Source organism: Monopterus albus, unplaced genomic scaffold (assembly GCF_001952655.1).
Source record: "Monopterus albus unplaced genomic scaffold, M_albus_1.0 scaffold142.1, whole genome shotgun sequence".
Lineage (NCBI taxonomy): Eukaryota > Metazoa > Chordata > Actinopteri > Synbranchiformes > Synbranchidae > Monopterus > Monopterus albus.
Genome location: NW_018128022.1, coordinates 203,478 through 218,736, shown reverse-complemented (window position 1 = coordinate 218,736; position 15,259 = coordinate 203,478). Strand labels below are relative to the sequence as shown.

Here is a 15,259-nt window from a genome sequence, read left to right as displayed (position 1 = left end):
TTTTAACTGGCATAATGCAGACAAAGTGACGTCTCCAGCCTTACAACAATGTTGAGGTTTTCTTTAGGAGTGACCAGGATGGACAGGATTAGGAATGAGCACATCAGAGGGACAGCTCAGGTCAGCTGTTTTGGGGACAAGATCGGAGAGGCCTGATTGAGATGGTTTGGACATGTGCAGAGGAGGGATAGTGGTTATATTGGTAGAAGGATGTTGGAGATGGAGCGGCCAGGCAAGAGGTCAAGAGGAAGGCCAAAGATGAGATATATGGATGTGCTAAAAGAGAACATGAAGTTAAATGGGGTGAGAGTAGAAGATGTGTTAGGTGGAAACAAATGATTCGCTGTGGCAACCCCTAATGGGAACAGCCGAAAGAAGTAATAGAAGAATGCTCAGTCCTAGCATTGTAAACACACACACACACACACATATTTATAAGGTATTCAGTTTTCACTCATCCCCTTCCTCTGTTTTGTACTTTTACAAGTGTAGGTGTTTTTATGACCCTAATTACAGGGTACATCAGTGGCAGTAAAATTTTATTATTTACCCTTATCACTCATGTCTACATCAAAGGCAATTAAATATTTTCAGAAACCCCTTTTAACTAAAAACACATGCGGCATGTATGGTAGGTAGGTAGGTACTTTATTGATCCCACAGCAGGGAAATTTCTGTGTTACAGCAGCAATAGAGAACAACCAACATAACACCATAAGAACAGACACATAAGAATAGGACTTCATAAAAACACGGAAAAGAACACAACGAGGACGCAGCTGCTATAAATTGCTGCCACTCCGCACGGCGCATGCATACATACATACGTATGTAAGTACGTAGTAACAAAGAGCGCTTAGTCTTAAAAGAGACAGTTAAATAAAGGCAACAAAGCGTTAGAACCAATACACACAAGTGGCGTCATGAGAACGTTACATTTTACACAGCACAAATAAGCAAATCAAAGGCACCTAAGAACAGGGCAGAGCAGCACTGGAGAGAATCAGGAACAGCAGTAGAGACTAAACAACCAGGAAATCAAGAACAATCGAATATTACTCAATATTACTCCCATAATTGGGGGAAATACCTGTATTTCAGCCATGGGGATCTCTGAAAAACTACTCAAAAATACCCAAAACAAGACAATATAAAGTATTCGAGAGAAATCAAGAACAAGATTTTACATACCTGTATGTGCATATCTACAATGCATTTTACCCCCAGGATTTGAGAATTGCACCTCAGTTGACTATTACATAGTCCCTCATAATTTCACATAGCTTATCACTGCAGTGATGTGTTGTACAGTCTGATGGCTGTGGGGAGGAATGACCTGTGGTAACGCTCCTTCTTACACTGGGGATGTAACAGTCTCATGCATAAAGAACTGTTCAGAGCCACCACTGTGGGGTGCAGGGGATGGGAGGGGTTATGCATGATGGATGTTAGTTTTACTAGCATCCTTCTGTCCGCCACCTCCTCGATGGAATCCAGAGAGCAGTCCAGGACAGAACCAGCTCTCTTAACAAGCTTGTTGAGTCTCTTTCTGTCCCTGACCGTGCTACCTCCTGCCCAATTCACAACAGTGTAAAAAACTGCAGATGCCACCACAGAATCATAAAATGTCTGAAGGAGTGCCCCGCACACACCTCAACAAGTGGAGGCGGCTCTGGCCCTTCCTGTACAGGGTATCTGTATTGTTGGTCCAATCCAGTTTATTGTTGACGTGGACACCCAGGTATTTAAAGGTGTCCACAATCTCAGTATCTGAGCCCTGCAAGCTCACCGGCGTGAGTGCTGGTGATTTCTGCCGAGGTCAATGTATAGTTTAAAAATAAAACTTACTGTTACAAATTAACACCTGGGGTTGTGACCATTTGTGACGTATTCTTTTTCCTCTGTCCCCTCTATGTGCCAAACTATTGATCTGCTGTCTCCCAGTAAAATCCCATGTTTGAATTTTAACAAGTTTCTATGTTTTCCAATGGGTTACATTTGATAAATAATGACAGGAAAATATTGTTCTAACCCAGAATGTCAAAGCAAAATTCAAGCTGAGGCACAGTGGTCAGGGTTCGTACCCCACGGTGTGCACATAGTATATATGCACATCACATCTGGTGCACTCCAGACTTGAAGAATTCACTGGAGTTGGTTAATATCTCTGTTCATGAGTCAACCATATGCAAACTACTGAACAGGCATGGTATCCATGGCAGGACACCACGCAGCCATTGCTCTCCAAATGGGGATAACTGTGGTTCAGTGTGTAGAGCGGCTGTCTCCCAACTGGAGGGTCAGAGGTTTGAATCTCGGTGCCTGCAGTCCAAGTGTTCCTGGGCAAGATACTGAACCCCCAAGTTGCCCTGGATGGTTAGAGCCATCAGTGTGAGTTGGTGCCACAGATGGCTACCTCGGTTCTGTACCAGAAACAAGTTCCTTGTGTGTAACTTACTTGGCCAAATAAAGGTGATTATATTTATTGCAGCAGCTTGAAGTTTGCCAAAGACCACCTTGACACTCCACAGCACTACTGGGAAAATGTCCAGTGGACAGATGAAATGAAAGTAGAACTGTTTGGGAAGAACACACAGCACTATGTGTGGCATAAAAAAGAGAACCTTGTACCAACATGAAAACATCATCCCAGCAGTGAAGTAGGGTGGAGGCAGCATCATGATGTGGGGCTGCTTTGCTCTGGACCTGGACCAGTTGCCATTGTGGAGGGAAAATGAATTCCCAAGTTTATCAAGGTGTCCTAAAGGATAAGGTCAGGGTGGCTGTCGGCAAGCTGAAGCTCAGAACAAGCTGGGTGATGCAGCAGGACAATGACCCTAAACATCAAAGTAAACAGAATGGCTTCAGAGACACAAACTCCACCTTTTGGAGTGGCCCAGTCAGAGCCCAGACCTCAACCCAATAGAGACGCTGTGGAGTGATCTTAAGACGTTCACACCAGGCGTCCTAAGAATATGGCTGAGCTGAAGCAGTTCTGTGAGGAAGAATGGTCCAGAATTCGTTGTGCAGATCTAATCCACAGCTACAGGAAGCACTGGCTGGAGGTTACTGCTGCCAAAGGTGGTTCAGCCAGTTATTTAAACACTGTTGCTGTGACTTTGTATGTTTAATGGGTGTGTTCAATAAAGACATGACAGATTAGGACTGTTTGTGTTTTATCAGCTTAGAAATATCGTGTTTGTGGATATTTGTGACTTTGGTGAAGATCAGATCACATTTCATGGCCAGTTTATGCAGAAAACCAGAAAACTGCAAACAGGGCCATTATTTTTTCTTGCAACTGGATTTAATTTTTTGAAATAGTTGTTTTATGAATAGCAACTTTCCCCCTATCATTCTACTTCATTCCTACTTCATTCTGCTTCTTAACAGTACAGATGTAATACCTACTCTGAGCACAGTAGGTTGCAATGACAGAGCAGCTCTGTTTTGTATTCCCTTCATTTGAAGGGCTAAAGACTTAAGTGTTCAGTTCAAAACTTTACCAGTATGTTTTTGTTTGTGTTGAATGAAATGTGTTTTTACCAGAGCTGATCTGCAGACTTTTGGTGATCTATCTCATCCACAAAGGAGACGAGGCATCTTACACAGAGGAAATACAGAGACGGCCAGAATGGTGCATTAACAACAACCCGACAATCAATGCAACTAAAGCTAAGGAGCTGGTGTTGGACTTCCAGAGGAAAAAGGGGGACCTGAACAGAATTTACATAAATGGGGACTGTGTGGAGAGGGTCATGGACTTCATTTTCTTGCAAATACTCAGAGGAGAACCTGTCCTGGAGCAAAAACATAGCAGTACTTGTGAAGAAGGCCCAACAGCGACTACAGTTTCTCTGAATACTCAGAAGAAACAATGTTGCTGAAAAGATGCTGCTTGCCTTCTGAAACTGCAGAGAAAGTGTGCTGTGTTATGGCAGTGTGGTGTGGTTTGGCAACTGCTGCCAAGGCAGTCAAAGGGTCATTTCTACAAGAAGATCATTGACTGCCCCTCCCCCAAACTGAGAGACATTTACAAATCTCACTGCCTCAACAAGGCACATGGCTTCGTTAGAGACCCTGGACGTTATCTTTGTGAGTGGTCCCCTCTGACAAACACTGCAGGGCTATCTCCTTACACTGGGGATGTAAGGACACACCGATGGACTTAAGAACGGTTTTTATCCAAGAGCTATATGTGCACTGAACCGCGTATGAACAACTATATAATTGTTGCTCATGCAAAGTCATTGTCCTTCAGACCCTTCCTAAGGAAGATGTGTAATACTCACTATTATGAGCTTGTACTCAAGACAGAAGTCATGTTAACCACTGGTTATTGACAGAATAAGCACTTGTTTGTATATTGTAGGTGTATATATTTAATGTACACGTCATGTTACTCACTTTTATTTTATTTGTTTATGTAACACCATTGTAGGTAGGCCTATTCAAAATTTCATTGTGCTTGTACAATGTTCTTCTCTCACTGCCATGTCCCCACTTCATATTGCATACTAATTCTGAGAAAGGGTAATAAACTTGTTTGAAATTCCCTGTGCATCTCCTGAAAAGTTGAGAGCTGGCCAGTTTCCAGCAGCCGTCCTCGTCAAGAAGTCATAGGAATGTCAAAAGCTGCTTCATAATACTTACAAGTATTCATGTTCATGCTGTAGGCATTCTGTTGTATAGATTAGTGAATTTATTTGGCTCTTAAGTTCAGGATTCTATACAATATATATTGGCACATCCATATGCACATGAGAATGGGTCTGAGTTGCTGTAACCTTTCCTGCTCACCCAAAATGCGATTTCATTTCAGGGCAATTCAAGGGTCAAAGGACAGAAGGTGTCATATACTGTATAGACTATAAAGGCCACCGGTCCTGATAAATTAAAATTTTATTCTGTGATTGATTACCAATGGAGAAATGTTCTATTAATTTACCTTCTGTAGTTGGAGAATGCAGGAACAAATAAGAAACTTAAAATCGTGAGTTCAGTTGACTAAATGTATTATTATTTATTTATTTATTTATTCCAAGCATGTAATAAAAGAGAGAAAAAGAAAAAAAAGGAAATCAACATGTAACACAAAACAGCCAAACCAATTACCATATACAACCAAAAAAAAAATAGAAATTTCTCTTGATAATGCTTAATCATTACATGCTTGCAAGGGAGTAGAAAGAAGTAATACTTATCTAGTTTTACCCCTAGAATGAATAGTTTAGTTAACTCATTAATTCAAGTTAGACATCTTATTAACATATACTTCCCAGCATGCATTTGTTACAGCAAGCCGCACACCAACAGAGCGACTGGACTCAAACCCAGGTCAGAGAAAGATATTTATTAGACAGAGTATGGAAAAAAAAAGGAGGTGGCGAGGATCAGACGCGGAGCTACCGGTGTGGGTCTTGGGCAGTTGGGGCAGCTGAAATGACTGGACCACTGGAGGAGCCGCCTGGGGGTTGGAGGAGAGGTTTGGCACTGCGTATAGAGCAGAGAAGGAGATTATGAGGGGGGACAACAGGCAGATGAGGGTGTGATAATATAGAGCACAACACAGGTGACCTGCATATAGGGAAATGGGGGTTCAGGGCAGGAGATTGTGGCTGACTGGGAAGGAAGTCTTAGGAGGCAGGAGCTGGCGTGTAGTACGTGGAGTCTCAGTGGACGGCAGAGCAGGTCGGCGGTGGACGAGAAGAGGGTAGAAGCTTGGATCCCAGTCTTGGAGATTATTTTGAGAACTAAGGATCTCAGACTTATCTTAGCTGGTATCAATGCAGCAAAAGCTACACGTCATTATTCCCGATTGAACTACTAAAAAATCCAGACTTAGTTACAAAATGAAAGTTCTGAATGGACACAGCTCACAGATTTGAGTTACTTTACGTTTGTGTAAATTGACAAAATAAAAAGTTCTGAGGTGTGATAATGTAAATGAATATGTTACTCTATCTTGGAGTACGTTACCAGAAGAAAAAATTGTTGGATGAACTGAAAACCTAAACTTAAAAAAATAAGTTTGTCTAGCTCAAAAACTTACTGAAGTTTGAAGCATATTAATTGTGACCATGGGTGGGAAGAAAAGAACCAAGCTAGAACCTGCATTTTTTAACAAATGGCTAGATTTGCGACCAAGAATAATTTCTAATAAGACAGATGTTTCTGCGATAGAAACTGCTGTGACCTAATCTAGTTTAAAACCTCTCATCTAATCGCTCCATGTGAATGTGTACTGAAACTCTCCCTTGATTTAGACATGAGCTCTTTCTGCCACAAGATGGTGCTGTTCTCCACCAAATAACTCAGACTCTCTGACAGGCAGATAAAATTTGCCATCTCTGTTTAAACTCACAGATGTCATTAGATATTATAGAACATCTGCTGATCGCAGCAGGATATTTCGTAAACTTGCTTCACCACACTGAAAATCATGTGACCTGTATCAGCCAGGTGTTGCACTGGTTTTGAATACAAAAAATATACTTCTCATCCTGCCACAGTAATGGAAATCAGCATTCAGAAGTGATCAGAAGCTGGAACAGTTGTGTATCGCTAGTGACACAGCATTATCACATAGGTTACTTGTGGAAAACAATCCAAAATGAGCTGATAAGTTGTGTCACTGACAAAATGCAGGATAAAATGGTGATTCTAAATGTTATGCATAATATTGGATTACATTCTAGATATTAATCACAGATTTGTTGTCGTGCGCATTGTAAATCTGGACAAAACACCAGAGATAAAGAAACACATCTTCTCACAGCTCCTGACTGGTCTGGGCTGTCCACTCTAATTCTTAACAAGCTTGAAGAATTGAACATCCGTTTCCACAACTGTAGGCACAGTCTTATGAGAGTGGTGCAGAAATAAAGGTGTGCAGACTAGGCAAAAAGATTCATGTGATTATTAAGTGCCTTGTGGTGCACATACAAATCTAATGTTTCAGATGCTGTTACAACATGCCACTTTTGGAAATGTAGAAAAACCTGACAGCCTCTTCTCATCAAAGGTGGGCCATGTTGCAGTAGCATGTGGACATCACACTCCAGTCCTGGAGTGACACATGACAGGAGAGTTATGCTAACCTTTATGCTACCAAAAAGATGAGGTGAGAGAAGTTGTGGTAGAAGTCAGACAAGGAACAGCCTAATGACTCCACAGCTGAAGAAATTGGATCATTTAGAGTTCAAGTTTGCTGTGTGGTCCGGTGTGACATTCTCTCCACATGTCAACATGCAGTTCAATGTTGTAGAGGCCCTCTTTCAGAAAAACTAAGATGATTTAATCAGTAACTGGATATAAGTGGTTGTAAGGATGCACAGGTCTCAGTAAAAGAGATTTGTGAACAAATGAACAGGCGGAAGGAGAAGACATTGCGTTCCTCAAACCATAAAGAGAGTGGAAGTAGCCAGCGTGATGCACAGACATGGCATGAATAGCGTAAGCTTCTTGGAGAAGAGGCTGATGTTTATAGAAGTGCACTGGGTGCAGAGATAAAGAGCCTTCCAGAACTCCTCCAAGCAAAGATGACCACATTTGAGCTTCTCACTTACCTCTCTCAAAATGAGATGTTGTGAGTTGTACCCACATCATTGGACAGCTCTTTGGAGAGCCTGCACTCTCCCTGTGACTGCTGCATCCATAGAGCAGAACTATTGAAAACCTTGTAGTCTTCTGATTCTTTTAGCCACGCTAACTCTAAGAGACAAGACAGTCCAAGTAACTTCAAAACAGTGCTGATTTATTCCATGAACACAGGTAAAAATTAACATTACACACTCAGGTATCTTGCACCTCCAACATGCACGCAGGCAGCTGAAGGATGAAAGACCCCGAACCACAACAGGCCTATACATTTATCTCTTCGGTTGGGCTAGCCCCATACTACACAGGAACGTCAACCGTGACGTGTCCCTGGTGCCAGCTTTGCAGCTGGCCATGGCAGTAGTCAAAACATGAAGTAAATCAATGTGTGTGTGTGTCTGTTGATTAAGTGGTGTGTAGCTAAAAACATTCTGACATGACATCTAGTGACATGTGATGACATTAAACATAAGAAAATATTATGATTACGATTACGATTAAACACATAACAATAATAATAATAACCATCCTGTCTTCTAACAATCTAACTTTCTCTCTAGTTATCCTTGACCATAAGCAACCTGCAAAAACTCATGAGCATGACTAAACATTTAACAGCCTAAGCTAGACATCCTGTCTACTCTAAACATTTCTAATACATCAAGTTTCTAACCAATATCTATCTGACTAAAAATACCTAACAACCTTTAATGGCACAAGAAAGACCGCGTAGACTTATGATAATTAGTAATTTGGACATCGGATCTTTTACAGTGATGTCATAAATGATTTTGTCTCCAGGAAACTAAGGAAACAGATTCTAAGGAGAAAGTGTAATACTGGGGCAAATCAAATTCTGCCATCTTGGCATTAGAGAACCTTTTTAGTTTGGCTCATGTCTTATCCTCTGACATGGAGGGGGCAGGATTTATGACCTACACTGCAGCCAGCAAACAGGGGGACATCAAGGCTTCACTCCTGGCAGCCATTATAGCATTCTTATTTTATACAGTTGATGGGTGTTACAAACAAAAACTACTATGATACAACAAAAAAACAAGGCTTAAATGTGTGCATTTTATTCAGGAAAACAATGTAGTGTCCTAGGTAATAAAACTGATTTTCATATAACACACTGAGCTTCTTTCTGAACAAAGTCCACAGACACCACAAAAAGGGAATACTGTAAATCTTTATTTTTTGCTGCAACATTTGTACAGAGAATCTTTTTCCAGCCACTGTCAGACTTGATTCATGCTCAGTGGCAGCGTGCCTGATCTTTTTAACTTGCCATTAATTGCTGTCATATATCAAAATACATCCAACTTATTACTTTCAACTCACAGACTAAGGAGAGATGTTTACCACCATAACATTGAGAAAATGAGTCCTTGGCCATACAGGATGGTGGCACCTCAAGTATAAAACAATTTTTCTTCAATCAAGCAACTACTCTACATTTATTTTAATACAATTTGAAGAATTTCCCAGAAACAAGCAGATCTAGGTGTAAACATAGCTACAGTGGTCAAAATTAGTATAACTTAAAAAACTCAAATGAAAATTTATCTATCGACAAACATTACTCATACTACTACTACTACTACTACTTTCACTTCTCTTACTGAAAAACATGATTTTAAAAAACAAAATATTTACAGGCTATTCAGTCAGCACAGCAGAAAAATGCTACCCAATTAATGTATTGCTACTTGTGTATTGTAAAATACATTCCTGGAGTCTGCAAATGCACACATTAATAAATGCTAAAACAAACCATGGCGCTGCATGTTTTCACAGTCTAAACTTCATTCAAATGGTAATCGTTATATGACCTGGAAAGTTAAAGCTTAAATAGGTGAAAACAAGATGGTTTCTTCAACACCACAAAACACAGGAAATAACTGGGGAAAAATAAAACAATTTGGAGTATCCACTCAAAAGACATGACACATCGGTGATGTGGATAGGTTCTGTTTGTTGCAAAGAAACACCAACACTGCAGAAATGACAAACTCATTTCCCTCTTCACATCTCGCTCAGTTACAGTGCCTCCCAGAGGACATGGAGAGGGGAGAACTGGAGAGTCAGTGAACCTGAGGTAGTAAAGCCACATCAGATACACTTTGGAACTGGTGAAACTAGAATTCCTTAATGCCTTAATGCATTTTTCTTGAAACTTCAAAAAAATAATTGTGCTCAAGTCAAAACTAGATATCCCTATAAAATTGTACATAAAATCATTAAGACAAAATATTTCTAATTCAACTCTGACAAAATTCTGGGTCCTGAGAAGAGTTTTCGTTTCACTGTACAGGTCATTAAAAAAAGAAGAGCATTTTACCCATATCAGAATATACACAAGCTGTATAATTATAGTAGGAAGGCCTACTTATAAAATTATTCATAATAGTGAAGCTGATATTACAACATTTTGAATATGAGTTAATAGCAAAACCTCGCAAGAAGTACACATGACGCATTATTCTTGAAGTATAAAAACAAATGTGTATATACAAATATATACATCCTAACAAGACATTCCTAGCAGAGGCCTCCCATTCTGTAAGCTTTCAAAGAAAGATGTTGAAGCATTTTCTGCAAAAAAAAAAAAAAATTCTTCAAACAGTCCATAATCACGACTGTCTTTTTCATCTAAAAATTCAATGCATCGTAGCTCCTAAAGTCCAGAAATAAAATCGTAAGAAGTCTTGGTTTAAAAAGAGATTCTAAAAAGTCAAATCAGAAAAAGGCCTCAGCTTGGGAGTGCCCAACATCTGGTTCTTTAGTACACACAGGGAATGATTCGATAGCAAACAGTTCGGCAGTACTCGTCCCACGCCGAGCCATACTTCCGCCTGCACTCGCTCATGTCACGGGAATCTCGGTGCACAAGCAGGATGATGAAGTAGATCATGTAGTACCATGGCAGGAGGTGGCTGAAGCCTGCAGATATTGATAGCAAAGGGTCAGAGGAGGACAGGAGCAAGTTATTTGACTGAATAGATACTATAAACAACAATGCTCTAGTCTGATCACAGCATTTATTCAATAAGTTCATGTTAGGTGGTAAACTTGTCAATGCAAAACCCAAATTACCACGCCATCAGACATCTCCAGCAAAGTCCCACAAACCCATAACCTTCATGTTTTGCTAATCCAATTCATTTTAGCTAAACTAGTGGACAAATTGCATGAACAAGGTTATGCCTGGAAGTCAGAGTAAACATGGCTGATTCTCATGTAGTGGCAGGAAAAGCACCCTTTGAGTTTAACTGTATTTATGGGAAGGTTGTCATTGAAAAATGGCCAGAACTTCAAAGTTACAATAATGGTTATTCAGGGGTTGTCACAGGGAATATTGATGATCTACATATGTGATTTGGCACAGGCTTTGTGCCGGATGGCCTTCCTAATGCAACCCACCCATTTTATCTGGGCTAAGGACTGGCACACGCAACCCCAGTGGCTGGGTGAGGCCAGAGCATCTGGTATTCCCATCCAAGTATATGAACCATAAGAGTAACGACATCAACAAAGTTAACCGGAGATAACAAACCTGCAGTCCAATCAAAGAAACAGATTGGAGGTGCAAGTTAGAGCTACTCTGACTTAAAAAAAACAAGGAAACAGGAGACTGGGTTGCTCGTAGCCTGAGCAGAGCCTCCCAGACTTCCCTCTCCCCACACACCTCCTCTAGCTCCTCAGGAGGAACCCCAAGGCGTTCCCAGACAAAGTCTCTCCAACGTGTCCTTGGTCTGCTCTGAGGCCTTCTCCCGGAGGGACATGCCCGGAATACCTCCCCAGGGGGCATCCTAAACAGGTGCCCAAGTTCCATTCAACGTGGAGGAGCAACAGCTCTACTCTGAGCTCCTCACGGGTGACTGAGCTCTGCACCCTATCCCTAAGGGCGGGCCCAGCCACTCTCCGAGGGAAACTCATTTCTGCTGCTTGTATCCGCAATCTCATTCTTTCAGTCATGATCCAAAGTTCATGGCCATAGGTGAGGGTAGGAACATAGATCGACTGGTAAATTGAGAGCTTCGTCTTACGACTCAGCTCCTTCTTCACCACAACGGACTGGTACAGAGAGCGCATTACCGCACCGATCCGTCTGTCTAATGCACGCCTTGCCTTAAAATAGCTTCACTTATATTAGTGAAGCTTTGCATAGTACACCTTGGCTTGATCACTGTATCTGTAAGGCAAATGCACATGCTGCTATTGAGATCAATTATATACATGAGTATAGATCCTTATGTCAACTCTACTTAAATTAACCTTCATAAAAGAAACAACTGTACATCTCCTTGATGTTAACGAAGCAAAATAAGCTTCCAAACCACAAAGGTAGTCCCTTCTATAAACATAAATGTGAGTGATATTTAACAAGTAAAAACATTAATGAATTAGTTTGTTTGATGCCAATTTGATGGTGTATTGTGGTGTTTTCGTTGCGATTTATATCATCTTAATTTGTAATTTCATTTAAGTAATTATATTTGTAATACAAAGGTGAATTTGTATTTTATTTTGCATTCTCAGACTTTTCTGGTCTTGACCATATAAAGAGTTTATGTACAATGTTGATCATGATGATCAAATTAATCAGGGCGGCACAGTGGTTAGCACTGTTGCCTCACAGCCCCAGCTGACCTGAGGCCTTTCTGTGTAGAGTTTGCAAGTTCTTCCTGTGCCTGCGTAGGTTCTCTCCAGGCACTCCGGTTTTCTCCCACAGTCCAAAGACATGCAGCTTAGGTTGACTGGCAACTCTAAATTGTCCCTAGGAATGAGTGTGAATGTGTGTGGTTGTTTGTCTACACCCTATTCAGGAATAGCGGTATAGATAATGGACGTATGAAAGGAAACACATTAATCAGTTAGGCCAGATGTTTTACTAAATTACATGGACAGGGCTGTCAGACATGTAGTGACAGATGTTATATAATTTAGTAACAAATTAATTAATTAAATGGCAATTTCAATTTGCACTACACTGCCCAGATTAGGAAAACCTGGGAACACTCCTGAAGCCAGTCCTGAGAGGGGAGCTCGCCTACAAGCATCTCGTGGACAGGTCTTGGCCCATGGGGCATGGTTGGGCAAGGTCAGGCACAGCCCGAAGAAGTGACATGGGGCCACCGCCCTGTGGACCAACTACCTGCAGGGAAAGGAATCGGGGTCGGGTGCAACGCAAGTCGGCCGGAATGTCACCTCTCTGGTAGGGAAGGAGCCAGAGCTTGCGCAGGAATTGGGGCAATACCACCTGGATACTGTCGGGCTTACCTCCACACACAGTCTAGACACTTTACAAAGGTCAAGGCCTTACTTTTGCTGTGATTTGGCATGATATAAATACCACTGAATTAAATACATTTTGAATTACATCAGTCCTGCTGAGCACACAGTTCATTTTGAAGTGAGTGTAGTTTGTATTTGCTGTGTTTTACCATGGATGGGATACACTGTACATATACATGCATTTCATGTGTAGGCAGTAGGTTCCTCACTGTGAACTATTTCTCCAAGTGTTTCCATTAGCTCCTCTGTGCACTTTTTCGACTACACGGGCTTTCAATGCGTGAGTGAACATGTGCCTGGTAAAGACACGAGTGCGAGTCTTTCTTGAAGTGCATGTGAGATGCTACACGCTGCACACTACAGTTTCGGTTTATGCTACTGTGTGACAGGGACTGCTGTGCCTCTAAATCTGAGCGGCACAGAACTGGAAATCTCATAGTGATCAGCTGGTTAAGGCAGATAATGCTGAAAACCAGCATGTTCCAAGTTCGGCCGATTGATCGGTGCATGTCTACATTAAAGGCTTGTATCATGTTTCCGTATGTGTCCCAGCAATAAAATAAATAAAGCGCTGCCTGGCCACTGGTGCCTACTGTGCAATCTTCAACCCGCACCTCGATTCATATAAATAGTGCTTTTAGTGTTTGATTACTTGTGGTGTAAATGTGAAGCCAACTCACCACATGGCAGGGACCAGGCCAGAGCCATGATGAGATCTCCCAGGTAGTTTGGGTGGCGGACCACGCCCCACCAGCCAGACACCAAGAGATTTCTTCCTGTAGCTGTGTGAATCGTCTTCAAATCTGGAGAAAACAGAAAGACAGAGGTTGGCAGCAAAACATAAAAGAACATAACAATAGAAATGGAAAGTATATGTTCAACTTGATTACAAGTTCTTCATTTCATTTGGCATGTGTGAGAGGACCTTCCACATACTGACTTCACATAAGGACAGGACAGAGGGAACAGTAGGTAATGCTCACTTTAAAGATAGTATTAATCAAGTACTACTACTTGCTGTTGTACTTTAACAACATTCTGCCGCTTGTTTCCACCACTGTTGACAATTCAGTCACCGAAAACTCTGGCATGAAAAATACAGTTCTCAAACATTGGTAATTCTAATGGCTGTTCCACATTAAAATATTCCCTTATAAGGAAAGAAGGAAATGTGCAAGGAAAGATGTCATCTCACCTCACAAAACTAAGACATAATTAGCTCTAAGCCTGCAGAAGAACTTACGAGACAGTTTGGGGTCTGATGGGTTTCTCCTGAAGGCGTTCTTCTCAGAGTTGGATTTCCTGAAGATGTAGAAGCCAACGACTGAAAAAGAAAACAAAATGTCTGTATCAAGATCCACGTGATTAAAACAGTTCAGTATATACACTACTGAACCAAAAAAAATGTGGCCTTACCACTGAAATATTAGCTGCACCTGTTTGTTAATGATCTAAAATGACCTTCTGTTTACATTTGTGAGATTACTAAATGGATATCTTTGCAAGACTCTAGATAAAGCAACAACAATGACCAGTAAATTCAGCTATGAATAATTCAAAACCTTGACTGCAGCAGTAAATTCAGTCTGATGCTCTGTGCCTACTCACGTTTGAGTATGATGATGACTGTAAGTGCTGGGACACTCAGGGGGTTGGGGTGGTTGACCAGATAATAGGTCTGCATGGTGTAAGTGAAGGGAACCCACACCAGATCACCAAAAGCCAACATGAAGCCAAAACCATCATGCATGAAGTCCATGGTGGTCAGGATGGCCTCCTGAGGAGACAAAAAGACACAGTCCTCTTTCATTTGGTCTAAACAAATTTTAGCTTAACAAGCTCTTTACCAGACAGTGTTATTATTTTCGTCATTATCAATGTGTTTTATCTATTCCCTCTGGGCAATATTTGATGAAATGTCTAAGTCAGGGGTGTCCAATACGTCGATCACAAAGGCAGTGTTGATAGATTGCATGCCATTCAAAAAAAAATGTTAGCCTATCATCCATCCTCCCTATGACATTTGCATTTGACATGCAGGGCAGCCAGTCTGAGCATGCGCAGTCAACCGCAGGAGCTAATGCAAAACTCCATTGAGCCAACTACCTTGTCAGCCTTCCAATTTACTTCTACTAAAGAAAGGGTATAAAATGAGTCGAAGTAAGAAACTGAAAACTTACCACTTCCATGTGGAATGGGAGGAGGACTTTATTTTTTTTTTTAACGGTCATATTTGAAGTGCATATGCTTGATCTACCATCTTTATTCCAAATAAAGGAAATGTGGAGCGACATTTTCAGACTGCTCATAAAAACTTATGACACACACACACACACATATATACATATACATATATATA

General features: G+C 41.1%; 1 protein-coding gene across 1 annotated transcript in view; it reads right to left on the bottom strand.

Moving 5' to 3' along the window:
- Positions 1 to 8,773: 8,773 nt before the first annotated feature.
- lbr (lamin B receptor) overlaps positions 8,774 to 15,259 on the bottom strand; it is a 21,008-nt gene continuing 14,522 nt past the window's right edge. The window contains exons 12-15 of the mRNA XM_020614082.1: positions 14,509 to 14,677; positions 14,144 to 14,224; positions 13,581 to 13,703; positions 8,774 to 10,545 (exon numbers count right to left, since the gene is read on the bottom strand). Of these exons, the coding sequence (XP_020469738.1) occupies positions 10,385 to 10,545; positions 13,581 to 13,703; positions 14,144 to 14,224; positions 14,509 to 14,677 (534 nt within the window). The 3' untranslated portion in view covers positions 8,774 to 10,384. The remainder of the gene's footprint in view (positions 10,546 to 13,580; positions 13,704 to 14,143; positions 14,225 to 14,508; positions 14,678 to 15,259) is intronic.